The sequence below is a fragment of the Hippopotamus amphibius genome, chromosome 5 (genome assembly GCF_030028045.1).
Source record: "Hippopotamus amphibius kiboko isolate mHipAmp2 chromosome 5, mHipAmp2.hap2, whole genome shotgun sequence".
Lineage (NCBI taxonomy): Eukaryota > Metazoa > Chordata > Mammalia > Artiodactyla > Hippopotamidae > Hippopotamus > Hippopotamus amphibius.
In genome coordinates, this window is record NC_080190.1 from 40284678 (window position 1) to 40312598 (window position 27921).

The 27921-nt window shown below is 35.2% G+C and overlaps 1 protein-coding gene across 2 annotated transcripts in view; it reads left to right on the plus strand.

The window, feature by feature from the left end:
• The window catches only part of ATAD1 (ATPase family AAA domain containing 1), a 55093-nt gene that overhangs the window by 17914 nt on the left and 9258 nt on the right, over positions 1–27921 (plus strand). The window contains exons 5-8 of one of the 2 annotated variants that reach the window (XM_057737472.1): positions 2928–3128; positions 9253–9359; positions 14747–14836; positions 17609–17659. In XM_057737472.1, coding sequence (XP_057593455.1) covers positions 2928–3128; positions 9253–9359; positions 14747–14836; positions 17609–17659 — 449 coding nt within the window. The remainder of the gene's footprint in view (positions 1–2927; positions 3129–9252; positions 9360–14746; positions 14837–17608; positions 17660–27921) is intronic. The other variant, XM_057737473.1, reaches the window with a different exon arrangement.

Consider the following 27921-nt stretch of genomic DNA (forward strand, 5'->3'; position numbering starts at 1 on the left):
TAATTTTGTTGAAAATGGTCATAAAAGTATCACTCTGAGCTCTAGAAACTAGTTAAAAGGTTATAAAACTAATAATTAAAGGTAAATGTCTCACATTCATTTGCAGAATCACTCGTTTATCTTCATAAATATTAACATGGTGGAGTCCACTTCAACAAAGGATATAGCAAGCATGCCATTTTCAAATAATATTGTTGCTGTACTCACTGATAAAGTATCAGATAAGACAACATAAATCTTAGTGAAACAACATACATAAAGAGATGGGGATTAAACAGTTGACTGAATAATTTTAAAGGTAACACTCATGTAATTACCACCCAGGTCAAGAAGTGAACATTGATTGTTCCTCATTTGCACCTTATCTGTCACAGCTCCGTCCTTCAGAAGATTGTGAAATTCAAAAGCTTTCATTGCTTATTAAATCTTTAGACATTTGTAAATAACTGTTCAATTAGTAACACTAATTATAATCCCTGAAATAATTGGAGAAACTTAATCCTGCTGGGAAGTACCAAAACTAACTGTTAGGAATAAAATATTCAAACTGATAAATGAGTACTTTGAAACAAACATGACAGTCTGAGCGTATTCCATGTGTTTTTTGGTTTTTTTGTTTGTTTTTTTAATTTACTTTATTGGCTGTGTTGGGTCTTTTTTTGCTGTGTGTGGGCTTTCTTTTAGTTGCGGTGAGTGGGGGCTACTCTTCGTTGTGGTGCGCGGGCTCCTCACTGCCGTGGCTTCTCTTGTTCCAGAGCACAGGCTCCAGGCACATGGGCTTCAGACGTTGCAGCACATGGGCTCAACAGTTGTGGCTCACGGGCTCTAAAGCGCAGGCTCAATAGTTGTGGCACACGGGCCTAGTTGCTCCACGGCATGTGGGATCTTCCTGGAGCAGGGATCGAACCCGTGTCCCCTGCATTGGCAGGCAGACTCCCAACCACTGCACCACCTAGGAAGCCCATTCCATGTGTTTTGTTTTGTTTTTTTCCATGTGTTTTTGAAGTGATGGTATAGCCAAAAATATGAAGACTTTTGCATCATTAGTTCTAAAAACCTGAGATTCAAGTAATATGTCTTAAAAGTTTGTTAGTAGATCTGCATTCCATATTAAATTATATGATCAAAATAATAAATGTAGTAATAATTCCATATGTTATCCCATATGTTTTCAGCTTTAGTTGAATTAGGTAGCATTAGACTATATCCTGTATTGTTCACATGAACCATATCTAAAAGTGTCAGTAGAGGGACTTCCCTGGTGGCACAGTGGTTAGGACTCCACACTCCCAATGCAGGGGCCCAGGTTCAATCCTTGGTCAGGGAACTAGATCCCACGTGCATGCTGCAACTAAGGAGCCAGTGAGCCTCAACTAAGGAGCCAGCCTGCCACAACTAAGGAGTACACATGCTACAACTAAAGGAGCTGCAACTAAGGAGCCTGTCTGCTGCAACTAAGACCTAGCACAACCAAATAAATAAAATAAATATTATTTTTTTTAAAGTGTCAGTAGAAGGTTCAAATTTAACTGAGTTAACTAAACTTTTAGTACCTAATTAAACATAACTAAAAATTGCAAGGACTGCTTGACAGTATTAACAAGTACTAGCAGTGCTTATGGATTTAAATTTTTAAATCAGCTTTAGAAGGGTATAGTTTAAAATGATTAAACATGAGTTAGTTGAATCTTAAAGAATTAAGACCACTAGAAAAATCTGTGTGTGCTTGAGGAGGAGTTTGGACATTATTTTGAAATGTTTGCCATGAATAAAATTTGCTAGGTTATAGAATCAAGCTCAAGTTTCTCATTTTTTAAAAAATGTAAGTTTGGGGGGGTATTTTATATAAAGTACTTATTTTTCTTCCCTCATATTTTGTTTTTTTTTATTTTTATTACCTAATAATATTTTGAATAACTTCAGATTCTCTCCATTTTACCCCAGCATGCTGCCTATAAATATTGTCTTTCTTTCTTTGGCCACAGCACATGGGTTGCGGGATCTTAGGGTTGAGTCCTAACCACTAGACCTCCAGGGAGTTCCCAATATTTTCATTCTTTAAGTGCTGTTACATGAGAAAAATTGAGAATCTCTGTATTAAGCAAGTATTTAAAGAAGTCTGCAGATGACGATTTTTGTCAGGCCTGTCTGCAAATGATCTGTAGTCAGGGCTATAATTTTAGTGTTGTATTAACTTAGAAAGTGTTACCTCATTTTAGATGAAGAAGAGTTGGTGATGATTCCCCCAACGCTCAAGACCTCAACCTGTGTAGATCTTTTATATATTAAAAGACTTACCTTAAATTGCATTTAGCAGCAAATTGCTGTCAGTGGAGACTCCAGGATAATAATATAGTTTTATACCTAGGAAATTACAACAGGAGTGACTGGTGATTTCTTTTTAACAAAGGATCATTATCTGTTTGAAAAAAGATATGTGTCCTTTTTTCTGAAACTTAAGTCTCTGAACAACAGCAAAACAGTGTTTTCTACAATCTGTTTTGAAGCTGTTCATTTTCTCTGGGCTGTTGTCATTATGCTATGTCATATGTCTCCTAGCTTGTGAAGGGGGAGGGCATTAGACAATTTTATTTGTCAACCATTCATCAAGTGGTGTGAGTTTGAATGTCAAGGTGATTGTCTTTAATATCCTGAACTGGATCGTTTCATAAAGGGAGGAAGCACAAGGGTGCTGTAATCCCAAATACATGCCATCACTGACACAAACTTAGAATATAAGTTTCTTTCCTTATATACTATATAAGGAAAGGTATGTATACTATATACCTTCCTTTCTACTATAAGAAAAGGTTAATAAAAATGGAAGTGAATATTGTGAAAAAGTTTAGTGTGGACAGAATTAATATCATATTGATTAGTATCTCATTCTCTTAAAGGAAATAATAAAATAATATGTTAATTTTCAGGTGTGCTTCTCTATGGGCCTCCAGGCTGTGGTAAAACACTGATTGCCAAGGCTACAGCCAAAGAAGCAGGTTGTCGATTTATTAACCTTCAGCCTTCAACACTGACGGATAAGTGGTATGGAGAATCTCAGAAACTGGCTGCTGCTGTTTTCTCCCTTGCCATAAAGCTACAGCCTTCCATCATCTTTATAGATGAAATAGGTATGCTGTGTTTTCTAAACAGTATACAGTGGACTTTTACGTACATGTTTCCTCATGCATATGTTTGTCCAGGGTAGATACCTAGAAGTTGAACCATTAGGTTGTGTGATGTGTCCATCTTCATCCTCAGTAGAATTACCAGTTCTTCAAAGTGGTTACACCCATTTTCGCTCTCACCAGTATATAGTTTGTTTCCTTACATACTCCCCCAAAACTGATCTTTTTAGGCAGTATCGTTAATTTTTGTCAACTTAAAGTGCAAAATTTATCTCATCACTGTTTTGTGTTTCCCTGCTTACTAGTAAATTTGCCCATCTTTTAACATGTTGGTTAGCAATTTAGGTTTCCTTGCTTGTAAATTGCCAGTTTTTCTTTGGGGTTATTTGCAATTTTCTTAGTAATTCTTTGATGATGTTTGATTATGATTGCAAATATCTTCTAAACGGGCTTGTCTTTTTCACTTTATGATAGCTTCTTTTTGAAGATTTAAGTTTAAATGTAGTTACATTTATTAGTCTTTTTCCTTTATGATTTATACTTCTTGTGTCTGGTTTACAAATCCCTTCGCTACCTCTAAATACTCTCCTTTTTAAATTATATAACGCAGAGTAGGAATCTAGTTTAATTCCTTGCCATATGGATAGTCTGCTTATAAATAGATCATCTTTCTCTGTATGTCATGACTTTTATATTAGTGGACTTTTCATCTATTTAATGGATCATCTATATTTTTGTTATAATTTATATATTGTAAAGTTATACTAATTAAAACTAGCTTTGAATTAATTATAGTATTATAATTATATGTAACATGATAAACTATATAGAAATATATAGAAAGAAAGATAGGTATAGATGTAAAGTATTTTGGTTACTTGTTTGCCTTGTGTATCTTTCTCATCAATTTATTCCATTTATTTTGGATTTTTGCTTTAAATTTTTCACAAAAGAGCATCTGGCTAGGTTTTTCAAATTTTTAATCTAAGACTCTTTAACCAGGAAGTGTGGTCAGTTTTTCATTTTGATAGCTGCTATATTTAGATTTATTTCTACCACATAACTGTGCTTTTTACTGATGTTTACCAGTCTAGTGGACTTTTGTGCTTTTTTTATTCCCTTTTCCCTGCTACAGGTTTAGAAGTTATATACAGTTGACCCTTGAACAGGTTAGAACTGAATGGGTCCACTTACATGTGGATTTTTCTCAGTATTAAAAACTCTATCACCACATGAACTGCAGATGTGGAGGAACTGTGGCTATGGAGGGCCAACTATGAATTATAGGTGGATTTTGGACTGTGGGAGGGATTGGCACCCATAACTCCTACATTGTTCAAGGGTCAATTGCGTTGTTTTTCTTTTATCATACATTTAGCATACCTACTCGTCTTAAAAGTCTAGGCGAATTGTTTCTCCCCTCTTCCCAAATAATACAGGGACCTTAGAACTCTTAAATACTAATCATTCCTCTCATCTCTTATATGTTTTTGCTAACAGTGTCCCTTATTTTTTTACTTTTCATATTGTTATTTTTATACTGGCAGTGCTTCTTTAGTGATCCACTTTGCCAGTTTTTTTGCTCACTATTACTACTTGAACCTGCCTTTTCTGGATTTAATTCCCTTCTTCCTGAAGCCTATCAAAATTCTTTCAGCAGAGATTATGAGTACAGTGAGTTCTGTCTGTGTGTGAAAATGTGTTGATTCTGTTTTTACTTTTAAATGATACAGAGTTATTTTCTTTCAACATTTTAAAGCTAGAAGTCCATTGTCTACCAACCTTGTTGCTTTTGAGAATTCTGCTTATAACCTGATATTTCTTTGTAATTAATCTATTTTTTCTATTTGCTATTGAATATTGCAAGATTTCTATCTTATTTTATATATTTTTTCTTCAACTCTTTGCTTAATTTTGAGTCATTTCCATAGCTGTAGCATCTAGTTCCCTACCATATTTCATCAGTTCTAAAACATACGGTTTTGTTTTAATTTTTTACATTTTAACCTCCCTGAAATTGGGATAGCATGTTATAATCTAATTGGCAGACTTTTTTCTTCTTTTAGTATTATAATTTAATTGGCAGTATTTAAAAATTTTTGTCTACATAAAATAATGGTGCAACTCAAAAGTCAGTCAGTTATTGAGTAAGTTATAAAAAACAATTCTTTGCTTGGCTCTGTTTAATCTTGCAACAGTTGGGTTTGTGTTCTGCCAGTTATGTTTGAACTTTAGAAGTTGTATTTGTTTATTTTGCAAATTTATCTATTTTCACAACTTGCTCTTCTGTTAAAATTTCAATCCCTTTTATGTCTTCAAAATTTAAAACATACTATTTTTATATAGTGTTTTGAATTCTTCTGTTTGAAATTCTACTTCTTGATATTGTTAACTCTCTTTCATAGTAATTTGTTTCTATGTGTCATTTCTAACTTTAGATTGCTTACAACTTGCTTTTGTGTGAGAATTCTGTGTTGCCTAAAACAATCCTGAGTAGTTTTCTGTCTTCCCCTTAGAGCCCTTAGGCCCTAATTTTTCACCTTGGATGTTCTTAGACTGAATGACAGTTTGAATTTAGATTTCAAGCCTGAGAGAGAGCCCCTGTGATCTTATTTTTTAATTTTTCAAGGCGGGGATATATTTCCCTCCAAAGCCCAGGTCAAGACAGGCAAGCTTCCTTAACTCTCTGTAGTGGTGAGCAGAACTTTTTTCTTGTCTATAACTTTATGTGAGTGTACATCCTTTTGGGCATTCAGGCCTCAGCATGGATATTAACACCAAAGCAGAACCTCCTGATGCTACCCATGGATACCTTTTGTGTACACAGACACACAAACAGTGGCATAATCACCTCAACTTCTCACCACTCTTGTTTTCAGTTCTACTTTTTTTTCTTCTTGCAATCTCAGATATTCATTAACCTTTTTTATTTTCTTAATTACTAGACTTTATTTTTTAGAACAATTTTAAGTTTATAGAGAAATTGAATAGTACAGAGAGTTCCCATATACCCCCCTACACACATACAGTTTTCCTATTATCAATACTTTGCATTAGGGTGATGTATTTGTTATAATTAATGAACCATTATTGATATGTTATTAATAACTAAAGTCCATAGTTTATATTAAGGTTCATTCTGTGTTGTACAGTTCTGTGGTCGTTGACAAATGCATCATATCATGTATCTACCCTTACAATATCAGACAGAATAGTTTTACCACCCTAAAAATCCCCTGTGCTCCACCTGTTCATCCCTCCCAAACTCCTAGCTGCACTGTGTCTGTAGTTTTGCTTTTTACAGAATATCATACAGTTTGAATCAGATAACATGCAGCTTTCTCAGACTGGCTTCTTTCACTTAGCAATATGCATTTTAGTTTCCTCCATTATCTTTTGTATGGTTTGGTAGCTCATTTCTTTATATTGCTGGATAATATTCCATTGTATGGTTGTACCACAGTTTGTTCATCCATTCATCTATTAAAGGACCTCTTGGTTGCTTCCAGTTTTGTGCAATTATGAATAAAGCTGCTAACAACAGAGATATGCAAGATTTTGTGTGGACTTAAGTTTCCATCTCTACTGGGTAAATACCTAGGAGCTCCATTGCTGGGTCATATGGTAAATCTATGTTTAACTTTGTAAGAAACTACCAAAATGTATTTCAGAGTGGCTATTTACATTTAAAAGTTCTACCAGCAATTCTACCATTTTGCAGTTCCACCAGCAGTAAATGAGAGGTCCTGTTGCTCTACTCCTCTCCAGTACTTGGTATTACCAGTTTTTTGGATTTTAGCTATCCTAATAAGTGTGTAATGGTATCTCATTATTTTAATTTGCACTTCCCGAGTGACTTATGTTTAAGTTGAGCATCTTATCATATGCTTGTTTGCCATCTGTGTGTCTTTGCTGGGGTCTCTGTTCATATCTTTTGCTCTTTTTTTTACAAGATATATTTTATTTATTTATTAATTATTTTTTGGCTGCATTGGGTTTTTGTTGCTGCACATGGGCTTTCTTTAGCTGTGGTGAGTGGAGGCTACTCCTCGTTGTGGTACGAGGGTTTCTCATTGCGGTGTTTTCTCTTGTTGCGGAGCACGGACTCTAGGCGTGCGGGCTTCAATAGTTGTGGCTCACAGGCTTAATTGCTCCATGGCATGTGGGATCTTACCAGACCAGGACTCGAACCCATGTCCCCTGCATTGGCAGGCAGATTCTTAACCACTGTGCCACTAGGGAAGCCCTCTTTGCTCATATTTTAACTGGGTTGGTTTTTTTGTTGAATTTTAAGAGTTCTTTGTATATTTTGGATAAAAGTCCTTTATCAGATATGTGTCTTATACAATAAATATTTTTTTCCCATCTGTGGCTTGTCTTTCCTCTTAACAATGTCTTCCACAGGGCAGGAATTTTATTTTTAATAAACTCCAACTTACACATTTTTTCTTGGGTGAATTGTGCTTTTGGTGTTGTATGTAAAAACTCATCACCAAACCCAGGATTCGCTAAATTTCCTCCTGTATTATCTTCTAGAAGTTTTATAGCTTTTTGTTTTACATTTAGATCTGTGTTCTGTTTTGAGTTAATTTTTGTGAAATGTGTAAGGTCTGTGTCTAAATCTATATTTTGGCATATGGATGTCCAGTTATTCTAGTGCTATTTATCAGATATGCATTAACTTTAAAAAAATAATTTATCCAACTTTTTTGTCAGTGTTTACATGCATGTGTTTTTCCACCCTCTTCAGCATTCTGAGCTCTTATTAAAGTGTGTCTCATGTAAGCAGTACACAGTTGGGTTTTTTTTTTTAACTCATTATATACTTTATATAACAAATTGAATAATTACAACACATGAAGCCAAAAAACGCACTTCAAAGAATATCATGTTTCCTGACAGGACACAGTTGGGTTTTGTTTTTTTTTTTAAGTCCAGTCTAATATCTTAAACATGTACTTGCAGACTCTAGACCATTTACATTTAGTGTAATTACTGATATAGTTAGGTTATTTATGCTGTGTTCCAGCATTTTAAGTTTTTCATATTAAGTGGCCATCTTGCCAGAACCACTTCTTAGAAATGAAGATAATTTGGGAATAATTAATAGCAGAATTATGGTGGTTAAGTAGGCAGCTGAACTTACACAATTTATGTTTAAAAAATAAGTAATTTTAAAATGACTGGATTTTCTACATCCAGAATAAATGGGTTAGTTTGATACTTGGTACAACAGTGGTACATATTGTACATGATTAGAACTATAAAAGAAAATCCAGGATATATGTTTACCATCACAAGACTATCATGTCATAGTAATGTGTTTTTGCTGTAATTACTTTTTTAAAAAAAAGTGTTTTTTTTTAAAGCTTGGACCTAGCACATTAAAAAGCATTTTTGTGTCAGTTGCATGTATGATTGATTTTAAGTTTTAGTTTTAATGCTGAAATGTGAAAGTTATTGAGAAATGCCAGTGATTTGAGGGGATACAAGACAAAACATTTGGAATACGATTGTGCTGGAAAATACAGGATTTGTTATCGTCTTTTCTTTGTTCTTAGGATATACAACCTTTCAGTCCTTTTGTTCTAAAAGGAAAATATTTTCCCCCTTTTAAAAGCATTTCATGTTCCTTGTAGATAATTTGGAAAACAGAAAAGAATTCAAGAGAAAATTAAAAGTGCCCATAAGTATCACTGATAGATAACCAAAGTTATTAGCATTTTGGTGTATTTTCATTAAAGGCTTTTTTATTTACCATGTATAACATATATGTACATGCATGCTAGCATGTATGTTTTAAACGATTTTCTGTCCTGTATTTTCCCACTTAATAGTGCTCTGAGATACTACTTGATCCTTTTTTATCCACTCAGTACCAGATCCTTTCTTTTATATGTGTTGGTATGAATGTATTTTTAGGAAAGAAATGAGGATTGTGAATTGTTTGTTTTACTTTGCTGGAGAATTTGTCAAAGTGGTTATATCAGAATAATGTGTTAAAAGGCATAGTTGAATTCTTTGTAATCTTTCATAAAATTGTCAGCTTTTGATTAATGGTTTGAAATTATATAAAGAATAAATAATTTATCATTGATTTCTAAGATTAAGGATTTTTTTCTTCTAGACTCCTTTCTACGAAACCGTTCAAGTTCTGACCATGAAGCTACAGCCATGATGAAAGCTCAGTTTATGAGTCTCTGGGATGGATTGGATACTGATCACAGCTGCCAGGTACTGAAAGAAATCTGCTTTATGTTATTGGTGTCTGGCAGCTTGTTTGGCTTTTTTATAAAATTTTTTTTCATAACTTATACTTATCAATAAATGATGAGAATCTGAAAGAATATGGTTTGTATATGTCTTCATCTATTTTGAGGGCTTCATAATTAATAAATGTTAAGATTTCCCAAATGATCAAAATAAATACCACAGAAGAGAGAAAATCAGTATATTAGAACCATTTATGTCAAGGAAAAGAAGTGACTAGTGTCTGAGTATTCTGTACATTTCTTTTGACTCTTACCATAAATCTTTATAGTCTTTACTCTCAGTTCTTATGTCACTGTTGTTTGTTGTTTTTGGTATACAAAACACTGTTGTTTTTGGTATACACACTGTTGTGTGTATGTTAATCCCAAACTCCTAATTTATCCCTCTCCCCCACCTTTCCCCTTTGGTAACCATAAGTTTGTTTTCTATGTCTGTGAGTCTGTTTCTGTTTTGTAAGTAAGTTCATTTGTAACAATTTTTCTTTAGATTCCATATGTGTTATATCATGTGATATTTTTCATTCTCTGAATTACTGCACTTAGTATGATAATCTTTAGGTTCATCCATATTGTTGCAAATGGTATTATTTTATTCCTTTTTATGGCTGAATAATATTCCATGGTATACATGTACCACATCTTCATCCATTCATTTGTCAGTGGGCATTTAGGTTGCTTGCACGTCCTGGTTGTTGTAAATAGTCCTCTTATGATCTTTGGGGAGAATATATCTTTTCAAATTATGGTTTTCTCCAGATATGTGCTCAGGAGTGGGATTGCTGGATCCTATGGAACCTCTATTTTTAGGTTTTTGGGGTTTTTTTTAAAAGATTTTATTATTTATTTATTTATTTATTTATTTATTTATTTATTGGCTGCATTGGATATTCGTTTGCTGCATATGGGCTTTCTCTAGTTGTGGTGAGCAGGGGCTAACTCTTTGTTGTGGTGCACAGGCTTCTCATTGCAATGGTTTCTTGTTGCAGAGCATGGGCTCTAGACATGAGGGCTACAGTAGTTTCAGCATGTAGGCTCAGTAGTTGTGGTGCACAGGCTCAGTAGTTGTGGCGCATGGGCTTAGTTGCTCTGTGGCATGTGGGATCTTCCAGGCCCAGGGATCAAAGCCATGTCCCCTGCATTGGCAGGCGGATTTTTAGTTTTTTAAGAAACTTCTATACTGTTCTCCCTAGTGGCTGTACCAATTTATATGCCCACCAACAGTTTAAGAGGATTCCCTTTTCTCCACACCCTCATGGAAAAGTTTTGGGAAAGTTAATAGTGTTCTTTTGTTGTTTTAACTTAAGGTATTTTCTCTTTTGTAATTTGTTTTTGCCCCTTTTAAAAAACATAGTTAGAATTGTATCTTTAATCACTTCTAAAAATTCAACCATTAGTTCTTCAAGTATTTTTTCTTTTCCATTTTTCTTGTGCTCTTCTTATTAAAAGCCATTTGGACATACCTTATTTATATTCCATGTGTCTTTAATTTCTCTTTCATATTTTCTGTCTCTGTGTTATATTCTGGGTAATTTTTTTACCTCTTCTAATTCAATAATTCTGGCTTCTTTTGGATTCCTTCAGCTATGTAACATTTTCATTGAGCTTATTATTGCAGTTACTGTATTTTTCAATTATAGAAATTCTTTTAGACTCTTTTCCAGGTCTGCCAGGTCAGTTTTGATGGTCTCTTGCTAGTTGGATGAGAAAAGCAGAACCCTGGCATTAATTAGCTTTGTGACCTTGGCCAGATTATATAATCACTCTGTGTCTGAATAGAGGGAGTAATATCTATAGAAAGCAAAGGATAGTATTCACCTCAGAACTGTTGTAGGGTTTTAAGGATTTAATATGAGTAAAGTGCCTGTAACATAGTCCATATTCAGTAATTCTAACCTAGAAGTATTTGTACGTCTTATACATCTGTCATTTGAGTTTAGGGTGGTTAGTTCCTTGTGTGTTTTGTGATTTCATGGGAAAAATCATATTTGGTAAAACTTTGTGTGTGGATTTTTGGTATCTATGTTGATGGTTTGCTGTTCTAAGAGGATTTTGTATTTGTCTCTGCCATGTTTTTTTCCAAAGACAGGTAAATGCAGGTTCAAGATCCATGTTAGCTGGCCATGAGCCATGCAATCTCAGAGATTTACTGTGTATTTATATATCTTTCCAAGAACCAGGGCTTGACTCTGCTAAATAGGTTTTCTAATACTTCACCACTTTTCTCAGGCCATAGTACTTCATGAGTCCCAACTTTATGGGGCTTATCAGGCCCTCTGGCCTGTAAGATGTCCAACACACACCCCACTCTTTAAAATCTGTACATATCCATATGGAATGTGGTCCACTTCTACGCTTGCTTACCTCCATCATGTGTAGGCTTTGCTGCTGGCTTCAGCTTAATTTCTTCAGATTTGTTGATTAATTTGAGATTTTTTTTAATACTTTATTATTTTTACACGTTTTGTAGCCAGAGAGTTTGAGGATCTCCTTTGTCCACCACATTACTGTAAATCAAAAGCCCTGAGACACCTAATTCTCAAGAAGAAAATGAAGCCCTATGTCCTCCTTTTACATCACCTTTATGAAATTTTGAAGGAAAATCGCCTTTAGTGTTTGTTGGGTGGTTAGAGAAGAAAGCACAACATAAATTTAGGTGAATTAATAAAACAGTTTTTATTAAGAATTGGTTATGAGAAGACAATTCAATGAGATTAGTTTGCAGTTTTCCAAAAACTAATTATTCTTCTAAGTATTTAAAGTATGCAGAGAATTGAATAGTAAGCCCAGGTAAGAGAAAAATATTGATAATTTAATATTGTATCTTAGAGTATAGTTTTAAAACCAAGGAAATGATGATAATGTAATAAAATAATTTGGATGAAGTATACTCCACAGCCACTTCATCCAGAGTCCCACAGTGTGGTTCTGATATAGCAAATTAAAATTTAATTTTTAGAACCATAATTCCTTATTACACTAATAGTATTTACTGTTTTATTATGACAAACTTTTGAGGAAGAAAATAAAGATGTTGCTTTTAACTTTTTTGTGTGTTGAGGGGATTAAAGTAGTTATTACTAATTTGAATGATAGTTTTAGACATCTTCTTTAATAGGAACCAGTTCGCTTTTCTCTAAAATTGTCTATTCCATGACTATGGATGGAGCCCAGTTTACTTCCTTTGTTTCCTTGTCACATAGGAAACAAAAATAGTTGAATGGCCCAATTAAACCTGTTAGTACTACTGGAAATCCAAGTTAGTTGATGATATATGCTTCATCTTGAGAGACATGAAACGTAAAAGCTAACATTATTTTTAGGTTATTCATTGACATAGTTCAGCTTTTGAGGCATATACTTAGATCTGATTGTTTTAAATGTGAAATGATTAAAAATTTATCTTAATATTTTATTTTAAAGATTTTTAGACGTCTTCCCTAATACCTAAAAGATGCATTAATTTTGCTACATAAATACTTAAAAATTATGGTTGCTTCCCATTTTTAATTTTAGCTTATTTGCACTAGAGTTAATATACGAGGGTGAGTCAAAAATTATCCACACTGTAGAATTTACAGAAGTTTTAATATAATCCTCGTATGTGTAAAGGTTATCTTTTTTTACCCCTTAAAATCACTCCTTAAAATTTACCTCTTTAAGTGATGTCAATCACTCTTGCTTTGCTTTTTCATCATGAATATCTGTTATCACCTCAGATAGATTAGTAAGACCATGTTATGCTAGATTTATCTGGATTCCTTGATCCTGATTTTAGCGTTTCATCTTTCATAGTGGGTTTTTGTTTTGTTTTAGACTGTTTACCTAGAATGTTTCTCAAAGTACAGCCCCCTTTTTAGTTTTTTTTTTTTGGGTACTGCCTCAACCACAATGCTTTTTGTGATTCTCTGCAAAATATGTTTTCAACAAGTTTCCATATCACTTTGAATCTCTCTTTTAACACCTAATGAACACTCTATCTCAAAATGTAGTTATCATCCTTTATCTTATACAGTTAATTCATTTGATCACTTTTAAAGACTTTTTTGTTTTACATTTGGTAGAAATTTTCCTTATTAATTCTATAGAGTTGTAGAAAGTCAGTAAAGAAAAACAGGTAAGAGCATCAGTATTTTAACTTTAGGACCACTTGATCCAAATATAAAGTGGCATTATGTTATGGAAGTATTTCTCAAATTTGTATTTTTATTTTTTTCCCTCTAGGTGGCAGCCTCTCACAGTTCATTGAAAGTGATTTGGCTGTTGAGCAACATTAAATGTAAAGAGTAGTAGAATATAAGTAACTTCCCTGGCAGTCCAGTGGTTGGGACTCTATGCTCCCATTGCAGGAAGCATGGGTTCAATCCCTGGTCGGGGAACTAAGATCCCACATGCTGCATGGAGCAGCCTTGAAAAAAAAGTAGTAGTAGAATATAAGGTTTAGTGGATTTTTTAACATGTCCTGGAGTTAGGTTTCAGATTATTTCAGAAATCTAAGACCTCTTAGACTGAAATAAAAGATTTCATTAGACTACCAGTAAATTTCATTTTGGATAGCAGATGTATGCTTATTGTGATGTACAGAAATATCAACAATAATATATCGCAGCCCTTTAGAGCTTAAATTGTTTTGTATATCTTTCTCTTTATTTGTATTGATTTTTCATCTCTACATCCTTTATAAATAAGTGGTGTAGACCCAGAGGCTGACAAGGAGCACCAGCAATTTTTTTTTTCTTTTCTTTAATATTCTACCCAGCATTTTGATGTCTGCTTTTATTCTGTTGCCCTTGTTTAAAGTTGGATTGCTTGAGGTTTTGTTAGCATTGAGAAGATATCACCTGCAGTGCTGATAGTGCCATGAAATGATGATGTGAAATCTAGAGGAAAAAATACATTGTATCTATTACTATTACCAGAATCCTCAGAGTCTGGTAGGGGAAATGATTCTCTCCTTAATATTGTTAAAGGATTTGAAGTATTCCCCTCATATATACTCCCAAGCTGTAACATAAATAGCTTTCAGTAGCCATTGAGTAACCATATTTTGCAAAATATAGTAGGTTTTTAAAAATTTGTATAATTCTTCAGTAGCTGCATAATGTATTATTTTAGTTACTAGAAGTCTGGTGAAATGCATCAGTCTTACCAGCTTTGCTGTCATTTGATCTGTTTAGGATTAACTCTCATGTGTATCTATAAATATTTGAGTAATACTGGATTACAATCAGATTTCCTATAGAAGATTTAGTTTAAACCCCACTTAATTTTCTATATCTTCTAAGCCCTAGTAATAACAGCCTAAAAGGAGTATTACTGATATATTTAATACCTTTTTCTCTATATATTTAGGTCATAGTGATGGGAGCTACTAATCGTCCTCAGGATCTTGACTCAGCTATAATGAGAAGAATGCCTACAAGATTTCATATCAACCAGCCTGTAGGTGGATTTGATTGATATTATGAACTGTTAAATATTCACTTTTTTACAGGTCTTTGTGATTTCAAAAAGGGAATGGTTAAAAATAAGACATTATTTATGACAGGAAAGGAATGGGGCAAGAATCCCCATAATTACTTTTGTCCTTTCCACTCCTTTTGTCTCTTCTGTGTTTCTTTCCTAAAATCAATGTTATTTGCTTCTCTTCAAAGTATATAATTATCTCAAGTTTGCCTAGACACTTCAGTGATTTTCTTTAGAATGTAGCAGATTATCTAAGGAAGATACATAAGAAAATGTAAATTATAGTTTGGATTTAGGATAGGACGAAATTAGGGGTTTTGGGGTTAAATTGTTCTGTTCAGAAGGCCTGATAGGAAGAACACCTGGTGTTTATTTGATTAAATACTCACAGTTGTAATCAGTGCTTTCCTCTGACAGGATTAATGATTGACCAGTAGCTATGATATTACGCTTTAACCTAAGAATGCAGTTGTGAGGGTGGTGTTGAACCAGCAATATCTTCTAGCATTCTTTTTTGCTAGTTAAAAGTACCCTCAGGTAGAGGATTATAAATTGATACTTTTTTCACAAAATCCCCAAGTCTTGAATTTTGTCTGTTTTCAGAGTAAAGGAGAAAAAACAGTTAGTAATAGACTATATGCACCATGCAATCAGCATGTTACATGTATTGCTATGTAGAAGAACTTTCACTGTCACTCCTTTTAAATTTAAAATCTCTGGCTGAAAAATATTTGCCCCATTTTATACTCTTCAGCTTAATGGTTTGTGGCAGTAAACATGGTTTCCTGAAATTGGTGGTTGTGGCCTCTGTAAAATTACTGTGATCGACTGTTATAGCTGAAACCTGTGATTCCTCTGAGGGTATGCATTTACTTAGGCAGTCTATTAGAAAATTTACCCAATAATTCAATGAAGAGATTTTTTAATGTGATATAGAAGACTAGAAAATTTACTTAGTATGATTAATATTTGTTGAGTATTAATATGTGTCAGACATCTACTAGGCTCTGATGAATAGAACGTGGTCCCTGTCCTAAAAGAACTGTGTATTGCAGGGGAGCCAGACACAAAAATAAATAATGTAAATCGGGACTTCCTGGCAGTCCAGTGGTTAAGACTCCGTGTTTCCCATGCAGGGAGCTCAGGTTCGATCCTTGGTCGGGAAACTAAGATCCCACATGCCGTGCAGCACGTGGCCAAAAAAAAAAATGTAAAATGTACTTTACAAAGGTATGTTTAAAGAGCTGCAAGGACCTGAGATGGTGATGAAAACTAATAATTCTGTCTGAGGAGTTAGTGAAACTTACAGAAACTGCTGGGCCTTAAAGGATGAAGGATGGTAGGAATTTGACAGTCAAGTGAAGCAGGGAAATGCTTTTCTACCAGAATGAACAAAGTCAGGGAGGTGTGGACACACATATTTAATTGTGACTTCTGGGGATAGTTCAGTTAGGGAGCACCAAGGAAAGTAGGTGGGGATGAAGCTGGAAAGGCTGAAAGTTTAGATGAACTTTGGCTTCATACAAGATATTTGATCTTATTTTGTTACCAAGACATCAGAATATTTTTAGAGATAATTAGTTTACTTCAGTGGTTCTGAAGGTAAAGATTATATTGATACAATCTCTGCTAATTGTCTAATAGCAGACAAAGGGTTTTGATGTACAGCAGAATAGAACATAGGGTACAATAGCATGGAAAGTAGCATTTACTAAAGTTGAAAATTTAATATATTTATTGTGTGAATTTTAAATGGGTTGTAAAAGATTTTGTCAAATTTTGCATAAATTTGTGTACTGATAATATAGAAACTGGGATTTTTTAATCCCCCTTTTCATTCTGTTTTTAGTGAACACACATAAACACACTTTATAGGGTTACTTTTTTTCTTTATTGCATAACTGTGATATCAAAGTATATGATTAACCTTACCTTAAAACTCCTTTCCAAGTTAAATGCTTATTAACAAAAAGTACTTTTCACTATAACGTACCAAGTTAACCTTCATACTTAACACATTTGAATTACAGAAACAGTAGAGTTTGGTTTTGTTCTTCAGGTCATTTAATTTGATTCTCATTGTAACCAGCTCTGTTTTTTTCAGTGGTTGTGGCAGTAGGGATGAATTCAGCCATAATAATCTTTAAAAGCATTCATATTTACTTTATATGTAAGGTATTCTATGAAAGCTTCTACTCTCTAGAATAGTAATATGAAGCATCACTGGGAGGAAGTATACAAGCATTTAAACAAATATGTTATCAACACTAAGTAAAATTCACTAATATAAATTAGTGGGCTTGGAAGTTATATGTTGAATAGAAGAACTGAGCAGGTATTGTTGCCATCTCCTCCAGTTACCGGTTAAAAATTTTATGGCAGTGAGTTTTCAGAAGTTTCCTAAATGAAGAAAAGGAGATTTACAGAGCTGTAGAGAAAAGACATTGGTAATCATAGGAATTTACTTACTCAAGAAACATTTAAGGGCATGTTATTTACCAGATATTATGCTAGGCACTGGGGATTCAGAATAAGAATATACAGTTCAGTAAGACCACCACAAATGATTACTCCAGAGTCTAGAATCTAGACCTTGCTTTAGTCAAATGTTTCCATGACCTGTCAGAGTTTCTGTCATTTCTTATAGGTATTGTCAGGTAGTTTACAAGGAAAGGAAGAAATATCACGAGAATTAGTTGATCTTTTTTTTTTTTTTTTAATGCTAACTGGAAATTATCGTGGTTTTAGGCTCTAAAACAAAGAGAAGCAATTCTGAAACTCATCTTGAAAAATGAAAATGTAAGTAGAAAATTACAATTTTCCCCCATCCTATAAATATAAAAAAATTATGTTCATAAAATCATTTTAGGGAAATGAAAAAGGAACCTGGGAATAATGTAGCTTTGAACTTGTAAATTACTGTAAAGCTCTTGGCTGCTCATGTAAATTATTATGACACATTTGAACTAATTCAAGGTAGTTTGCTTTTTTAAAAGCTATGTTTTCATATCTACAAATTAAAATCCTCTTTGATATTTTTCAAACTGGTTTCCAGTTATATAAGATACATTTGTTTTTGCAGGGAAGTAACGGGGGGTGTTATTTAATTGTAATATTTTTGAAGTTGGAATTTAGAGTTAAGAAGGTATGATAATCAAAATCTTCAGTAATTTGTGTTTAAGGTTTTTAAAAATGGGTATTTTCACATTTCAAAAATTAAAATGTATATATTTAATGGTATACAAGGAAAAGTCTCATTTCTCCCTTATATTTCTTCTGTATCCTTTTAGATGGCATTATTCTTATACAAGCAAATTAGAATATAATGTTACTCCTCTCTCCTTTCCTACATAAACCATGTTAATAAACCATATACAATGTTCTCTTTTTACTTACCTTTGAGATTCCATATTAGCATGTGGTTTCCTCTTTCTGTTTTCTCTTTTTTCTTTTCTTTTCCACCACATAGGATTCCATTCTATGGATATAGCAGAACTTAATCAGTGCCACATTGAAGGACATTTGGGTTGATTTCAGTTTTTGACTATTGTAAAAATGCTACATTGAATAACTTTGTACATACGTCATTTTACACTTGTGCCAGGAATATTAGTAGGGTGAATTTTTCAGAAGAAAAATTGCTAGATCAAAGGGTATGATATTTATAATTTTGGTTGTACTTGCAAAATTGTTAATGCTGATTTACTTTTATACCAGCAGTATTAGAGTGCCTCTTGCCCTATAGCCTTGCCAACAGAATATTATGAAACTTTGTGCCAATATGATAGTTAGAAAATGGTATCTCATTATACTTTTAATTTACATTTAGGGATGAAATGAGCAGTATATGTTTGAGAGCTTCTTGAATTATTATTATTTTGTGTCTGTGTGTGAAATACCTGTTCATATTCTCTGCCTATTTTTCTGTTGCAATATTCTTTTTCTTTTTTAAAAAAAATTTTATTTATTTATTTATTATTTTTTGCGGGGTACACTAAGTTCAATCATTTGTTTTTATACACATATCCCCGTATTCCCTCCCTCCCTCGACTCCCCCCCACCCTCCCTCGACTCCCGCCCACACCTTCCCTTGAGTCCCCCCCACCCTCCCCATCCCAGTCCTCTAAGGCATCTTCCATCCTCGAGTTGAACTCCCTTTGTTATACAACAACTTCCCACCGGCCATCTATTTTACAGTTGGTAGTATATATATGTCTGTGCTACTCTCTCGCTTTGTCTCAGCTTCCCCTTCACCCCCCGCCTCCCCCCAAACCTCGAGTTCTCCAGTCCATTCTCTGCATCTGCGTCCTTGTTCTTGTCACTGAGTTCATCAGTACCATTTTTAGATTCCATATATGTGAGTTAGCATACAATATTTGTCTTTTCTCTTTCTGACTTACTTCACTCTGTATGACAGACTCTAGGTCTATCCACCTCATTACATATAGCTCCATCTCATCCCTTTTTATAGCTGAGTAATATTCCATTGTATATATATGCCACATCTTCTTCATCCATACATTTGTTGATGGGCATTTCGCTTGCTTCCATGTCCTGGCTATTGTAAATAGTGCTGTAGTGAACATTATGGTACATGTTTCTTTTGGGATTATGGTTTTCCTTGGGTATATGCCCAGTAGTGGGATTACTGGATCACATGGTAGTTCTATTTGTAGTTTTTTAAGGAACCTCCAAACTGTTTTCCATAGTGGCTGTACCAACTTACATTCCCACCAACAGTGCAGGAGAGTTCCCTTTTCTCCACACCCTCTCCAACATTTGTTGTTTCCAGATTTTGTGATGATGGCCATTCTGACTGGTGTGAGGTGATACCTCATTGTGGCTTTGACTTGCATTTCTCTGATGATGAGTGATGTTGAGCATCTTTTCATGTGTTTGTTGGCCATCTATATGTCTTCTTTGGAGAAATGTCTATTTAGGTCTTCCGCCCATTTGTGGATTGGGTTATTTGCTTTTTTGGTATTAAGCTGCATGAGCTGCTTGTATATTTTGGAGGTTAATCCTTTGTCCATTGTTTCATAGGCAACTATTTTTTCCCACTCTGAGGATTGCCTTCTAGTCTTGTTTATGGTTTCTTTTGCTGTGCAAAAGCTTTTAAGTTTCATGAGGTCCCATTTGTTTATTCTTGATTTTATTTCCATGATTCTAGGAGGTGGGTCAAAAAGGATCTTGCTTTGATGTATGTCATCGAGTGTTCTGCCTATGTTTTACTCTAGGTGTTTTATAGTGTCTGGCCTTACATGTACGTCTTTAATCCATTTGGAGTTTCTTTTTGGGTATGGTGTTAGGAAGTGTTCTAATTTCATTCTTTTCCATGTTGCTGTCCAATTTTCCCAGCACCACTTATTGAAGAGGCTGTCTTTTTTCCATTGTATATTCTTGCCTCCTTTGTCAAAGATAAGGTGCCTCTATGTGTTTCGGCTTACTTCTGAGTTCTCTATTCTATTCCATTGGTCTTCCTTTCTATTTTTGTGCCAGTACCATACTGTCTTGATCACTATGGCCTTGTAGTATAGTTTGAAGTCAGGAAGCCTGATTCCTCCAACTCCATTTTTCCTTCTCAAGATTGCTTTGGCTATCCGGGGTCTTTTGTGTTTCCATACAAATCATAAGATTTCTTGCTCTAGTTCTGTGAAAAATGCCATTGGTAATTTGATGGGGATTGCATTGAATCTGTAAATTGCTTTGGGTAGTACAGTCATTTTCACGATGTTGATTCTTCCAATCCAGGAACATGGTATGTCCCTCCATCTGTTTGTGTCGTCTTTGATTTCTTTCATCAATGTCTTAAAGTTTTCTGCATACAGATCTTTCGCCTCCTTAGGCAGGTTTATTCCTAGGTATTTTATTCTTTTTGTTGCAACGGTGAATGGGAGAGATTCCTTAATTTCTCTTTCTGCTCTTCCATTGTTAATGTACAGGAATGCAAGAGATTTCTGTGCATTAATTTTGTATCCAGCTACTTTACTAAACTCATCAATTAGTGTTAGCAGTTTTCTGGTAGAGTCTTTAGGGTTTTCTATATATAATATCATGTCATCTGCAAAGAGTGACAATTTGACTTCTTCTTTTCCAGTTTGTATTCCTTTTATTTCATTTTCTTCTCTGTTTGCTATAGCTAAAACTTCCAAAACTATGTTGAATAATAATGGTGAGAGTGGACACCCTTGTCTTGTTCCTGTTCTTAGAGGGAATTCTTCCAGTTTTTCCCCATTGAGAACGATGTTGGCTTTTGGTTTCTCATATATGGCTTTTATTATGTTGAGATAATTTCCTTCTGTGCCCATTTTCTGGAGAGCTTTTATCATAAATGGATATTGAACTTTGTCAAAAGCTTTTTGTGCATCTATTGAGATGATCATATGGTTTTTATCCTTCAATTTGTTGATATGATGTATCACGTTGATTGATTTGCGTATATTGAAGAATCCTTGCATCCCAGGGATAAACCCCACTTGATTATGGTGTATGATGTTTTTAATGTGCTGTTGCAGTCTGTTAGCTAGTATTTTGTTGAGGATTTTTGCACCTATATTCATCAGTGATATTGGCCTGTAATTTTCTTTTTTTGTGACATCTTTGCCTGGTTTTGGTATCAGGGTGATGATGGCCTCGTAGAATGAGTTTGGGAGTGTTCTGCCTTCTGCTATATTTTGGAAGAGTTTGAGAAGGATAGGTGTTAGCTCTTCTCTAAATGTTTGATAGAATTCACCTGTGAATCCATCTGATCCTGGGCTTTTGTGTGTTGGGAGATTTTTAATCACTGCCTCAATTTCTGTACTTGTGATTGGTCTGTTCATAGTTTCTATTTCTTCCTGGTTCAGTCTTGGAAGATTGTATTTTTCTAAGAATGTATCCATTTCTTCCAGGTTATCCAATTGATTGGCATATAGTTGCTTGTAGTAGTCTCTCACGATCTTTTCTATTTCTGAGGTATCCGTTGTTACTTCTCCTTTTTCATTTCTAATTCTGTTGATTTGCATCTTCTCCCTTTTTTTCTTGATTTTTCTTGATGAGTCTGGCTAATGGTTTATCAATTTTGTTAATCTTCTCAAAGAACCAGCTTTTAGTTTTATTAATTTTTGCTATTGCTTTCTTCCTTTCTTTTTCATTTATTTCTGCTCTGATCTTTATGATTTCTTTCCTGCTGCTCACTTTGGGGTTCCTTTATTCTTTTTCGAATTGTTTGAGGTGTAAGGTTAGGTTGTTTATTTGATAATTTTCTTGTTTCTTAAGGTAGGACTGTATTGCTATAAACTTCCTTCTTAGAACTGCTTTTGCTGCGTCCCATAGGTTTTGGGTTGTTGTGTTTTCATTGTCGTTTGTTTCTAGATATTTTTTGGTTTCCTCTTTTATTTCTTTAATGATTTCTTGGTTGTTTAATGGTGAATTGTTTAGCCTCCATGTGTTTGTATATTTTGCAGTTTTTTTCCTGTAGTTGATATCTAGTCTCATGGCACTGTGGTCTGAGAAGATGCTTGATATGATTTCAGTTTTCTTGAATTTGCTGAGGTTTGATTTGTGACCCAAGATGTGATCTATCCTGGAAAGTGTTCCATGTGCACTTGAGAAGAAAGTGTATTCTGTCGTTTTTGGATGGAATGTCCTATAAATATCAATTAAGTCGAGATGGTCTGATGTGTCATTTAAAGCTTGTGTGTCTTTATTGATTTTCTGTTTGGATGATCTGTCCATTGATGTAAGTGAGGTGTTCAAGTCTCCCACTATTATTGTGTTACTGTGGATGTCTCTTTTTATAGCTGTTAGCATTTGCCTTATGTATTGAGGTGCTCCTATGTTGGGGGCATAGATATTTACCATTATGATCTGTTCTTCTTGAATGGATCCCTTAATCATTATGTAGTGTCCTTCCTTGTCTCTTGTAATAGTCTTTACTTTCAAGTCTAATTTGTCTGATATGAGTATTGCTACTGCAGCTTTCTTTTGACTTCCATTTGCATGGAATATCTTTTTCCATCCCTTTACTTTCAGTCTATATGTATCCCTTGGTCTGAAGTGGATTTCTTGTAGGCAGCATGTAGAAGGGTCTTGTTTTTGTATCCATTCAGCCAGTTTGTGTCTTTTGGTTGGAGCATTTAATCCATTTACATTTAAAGTGATTATTGACATGTGTGTTCCAATTACCATTTTCTTAATTGTTTTGGGTTTCTATGTGTAGGTGTTTTCCTTCTTTTGTGTTTCCTACTTAGAGAAGTTCCTTTAACACTTGTTGTAAGGCTGGTTTGGTGGTGCTGAATTCTCTTAACTTTTGCTTGTCTGGAAAGCTTTTGATTTCTCCCTCAAATCTGAATGAGATTCTTGCTGGGTAGAGTATTCTTGGCTGTAGGTTTCTCTCTTTCAGGACTTTCAGTATATCCTGCCATTCCCTTCTGGCCTGCAGAGTTTCTGTAGAAAGGTCAGCTGTTATCCTTATGAGTTTTCCCTTATATGTTATTTGTTGCTTTTCTCTTGCTACTTTTAATATTTTTTCTTTGTGTTTAATTTTCATTAGTTTGATTAATATGTGTCTTGGTGTATTTCTCCTTGGGTTTATTCTGTATGGGACTCTCTGTGCTTCTTGGACTTGGTTAATTATTTCCTTTCCCATGTTGGGGAAGTTTTCCACTATAACCTCTTCAAATATTTTCTCAGACCCTTTCTTTTTTTCTTCTTCTTCAGGGATGCCTATAATTCGAATGTTGGTATGCTTAATGTTATTACTGAGGTCTCTGAGACTATCTTCTATTCTTTTTATTCTTTTTTCTTTTTCCTGCTCTGTGGCAGTTATTTCCCCCATTCTATCTTTCAGCTCACTTATTTGTTCTTCTGCCTCAGTCATTCTGCTGCTTATAGCATCTAGAGTATTTTTAATTTCAGTTATTTTGTTATACATTGCTGTTTGTTTTTCTGAGTTCTTATGAACTGTTTCTTGTACTTTCTCTGTTTTGTTATCGAGATTTTGTATCATTTTTACTATCATTACTCTGAATTCTTTTTCAGGCATTTTTCCTATTTCCTCCTCATTTCTTTGGTCTTGTGGGTTTTTTTCCTGCTCCTTTGCCTGCATGGTGTTTCTTTGTTTCTTCATGGTTGTCCAGACTTTTGGGGTTGCTTGTCCTGGCCATAGAGGTGTTTATAGAAGACTATCCAAGCCTCAGACTAAAATCCGAGTATTGGGTTAAACAAATATTAAGTCTAGGAAACACAAACATGTATAAGGCACACAATTACTGAATCCATTAGGACATAAGGCTCTGAAAAGACCTGACAGAACCCCAGTATGCTATCAGATATTCAAAGAGAAACCCAACAGAAATTGACAACTGAAACAGAACAAATCAGAAAAGCAAAAGCAAACTACCAAACAAATAACACCTTACACATACAAACACTAATCCAGGGAGATTTTGTAAGCTAGAATCAAATATAGAAAAGAGCTAGAGTACCACCAGACAGAATGGAGATTCTCAGAATGAAATTAGACAATTGTACTAAGAACTAAGATAAAGACAAAAACCTAATATTAAATACCAAGGTGGTGCGTCATCTGGAGAATAGAGCAAGGAGTCTGAGCAGATCGATAGTGTTGCTTATAAGTATGTTAAGATAAAATAAACTTAAAATGGCTGGAAGAAAGGGGAACAGAAGAGCGTAGTGTGATTGGAAATATGCAAATAGAAAGGAAGAGAAATGTATAAAAGATAGGGATGAAAGGAAAGTATGAGAGATATTGTCCGTACTACCAAAAACTTAGCTAGAAATAGAAGTATATAAAAAGGCAAAAAAATAAAAACAGAATAAAAAATAGCATTAAAAAAATTATGTTATAAAACTTGCAGATCCCTTAGGACTAAGATCATAATTAATAAAGGAAAAAAAAATCCAGAACTGATACCTGAATGGTCCAGTTCAATAGGATTGATACTAATATTTCTGTTTCCTTAGAGTCTCAGCTGTAAGTGTCCTTTTACTCGCCTTGGGTTTTTTTGCATTATTCTGTGACCAGCAGAGCTTTCTTTATTGTTCGTCTGTAAGCGTGGGTGTGTGGGGAAGGAGAGGGTACAATAGTGACTGCTTTCCCTGGGAGTTTGTGAGCAGTGGCGCACTGTTGTTTCAGTTGGGCTTGGAGGTGCCTGTGGCAGAGGGACGTGGGTGGCTCAGGTGTAAACAGAAGGTCTCAGAGTTGGGCCTCTCTTGGGTTTTGTTTTGTTTTGTTTTGTTTTGTTTCTTCTCAGCAGCCTCCCTGCTGCTGGCGTTCCAAGGGGTTTTCGGTAGCCCCGCCCGAGGGCCTGAGGGTACTTGTTATCCCTGAGCACCTTAGGTGGCCCACAGGGTGTCTCTCCGCTGCCTGTTGCAGAGGCGCCAAAAGGGAGGGGCTATGCCTGCGGCTCCTCCCCCCGCCCCTGAGCCTGCAGCATCCAGCCGCCATCATGGCCGGGCAGCTCTCAGGGGCAGGCACTCCTCGCCGCGGACCTCTTCCCTCCTGTCCTCTTGGTCCCTCACCTTACTGGCAACAATGTTTCTCACCCTGAACCAGCTCTCCAGTTCCCACGCTCCCGCTCCCAGACCCTCTGTTCAGCTGTGAATCGACATCTCGGTCCGGGTTCGCTGAGCCGCGGTGCAGACCCTCCATATGTTTCTCACTCCCTCCCGTCTGCCACAGCTCCGCCGCTTCACCCTCTTTGAGCCCTCGTAGATGCCTCCCTACCGGTTATGTCGGGCTCCTTGTGATCCTTTCTGGTGTCCAAGGTCACCTGCTGGTGTTCAGCTGGTTCTCTGTGGGAATTATTGCGTCCTTCAGTGCATTCCCAATGCATCTGTGGAGAGGGATGCATTCCACGCCCCTCTACTTTGCCGCCATCTTTTTTCTCCACAATGTTCTTTTTCTTATAGATTTGTAGGAACTCCAATGTATTAGGGAGAGTTGCCCTTTATTTATCTGATTTGAAAATATTTTTTCCCCATCTGTCTTTTGATTTTACTGGATTTTTTTCCCCCTTTATGGCTTCTGAGTTTTGATCTGAATTTAAAAGTCCTTTTCCACTACATGTTTGTAAAGGAAGTTTCCGTATTCACCAACTCTTGGTACTTGTTTTTCCAAAACTCGATAACCAAGTATGTTTTAATAACATGAGGGCTTCCTAGGTGGTGCAGTGGTTAAGAATCTGCCTGCCAGTACAGGACGCACGGGTTCAATCCCTGCTCCAGGAATATCCCACATGCCTTGGAGCAACTAAGCCCGTGTGCCGCAGCTATTGAGCCTGTGTGCCACAACTGCTGAAGCCCACATGCCTAGAGCCTGTGCTCTGCAACAAGAGAAGCTACGGCAATGAGGAGCCCACGCATCACAACAGAGAGTAGCCCCTGCTCGCCGCAACTAGAGAAAGCCTGCATGCAGCAACAAAGACCCAGCACAGCCAGTCAATCAATCAATCAATCAATTTATTTTTTTAAAAAGTAAGATAGTATTCCTCACTATCATTAACTTCATACCTAAACTCACTATTTGAATTTGCTATCCAAATTAAGAACCCTGCTAGCTTCCCGTAGTGAGGCATACTTGTATGTCAATGGTTTTCATCCTTCCTTGAATCACTCTCATCCCGTGGCTGATTCTGCTTCATCCATAACCCTGTCTACTTCCTTACGTCTTATGTTTTCCCTTCATATCTCATCTGTAAATATTTTAGTTATTGTTCTAAAGGAAGGATTCTTTTCTTTATTTAACCTAACATTATCATTATTATACCTAACCCAAAAAATGACATAAAATAGTTACTATCATTGAATATCTAGTCTGTTCAAATTTCTGTCTCATAAATGTCTTTTTTTTTAACTATATATTTGTTTGACTCAGGATCCATATAAAGTTTGTAATTTGCAATTATTTCAGATTTTAAATCTCTTTTAATCTGTAGACTGTAGATTCTCCCTTCATCTCTCTTGTCCTTTCCCTCTTCCCTTTTCAATTTATTTGTTGAAAAATCCAGGTTGGGTTTGTCCAAGTTTTTCCATAGCCTGAATTTTGCTGATTATACAAGGAGCAGTAATTCCTCTAAAATTGATAGTTGGATCAAGAGACTGGATGAGATTAGGTTCAGTTGGAGAGAGGACTAACTTCTTGGGCAGAATTATATTCTTTCATAAGGAGATACATAATATCTGGACATCCTTTATGGTTTTATGTTTTACATTTAAATCTCTGCTCTCATTGGTATTTATCCAGGTATATGATGTGTGCTGTGAATTGAACTTGCTTTTGTTTTTCCAAATGGATACCCAGTTGTCCCAACACCATTTTTTTGAATAGTCCATCTTTTCCTCATTAGAGATGCCACCTTTATCATATACTAAATTCTCGTATGTATTGGCTGTTTCTGGACTTTGAATTCAGGTCATTGGTCTTTTCTGTGTTTATTCACCAGCACCACACTCTTAATTAATATCAAGCAGGGCTAGACAGATACCTGTTGTTGTCCCCCAGCCCACAGTTTTTTGGTATGCTCTTTTTTCTATATGAATTTTAAATTAATTTGTCTTATTCAAGAAAAAAACAAACACCAGTGTTTTTTTTTTGGTGAATCATCATTTAAGAGAATTAAGATCTTTTTGATGTTGACTCTTTCTCCCCAGACTCATTTATGTCTTTCTGGTTGTTCAAGTCCTGTATCTTTCAGTGGTGTTCTGTTCATTTATTTCTTTAAAATGCTTTTTGCTAAAGTTTAAAGGGTTTAACAAATTACAGAGATTAGATCATTGGTTACTAACCATTTTGGGGATCATAGAGCCCTTTAATAAAGAGATAAAGCTATGTAGTCTTTCCTTTAAAAACTGCATGTGTACATGAAATGTTTTGTACAGTTTCAGGGAAATTCCTAAAACCTTTCATATATTCTGGCTAAGGAACTCCTGTCCTAGATGATTGAGAAATCAACAAATTACATTTTGCCTTTTAATCAAATATTTGCTTACTGCTTTCAGAAAGACATTGTGTAGTTGTAGTACTGTTTAGATGAAACAGGCTTCATTGGTCAACCTTT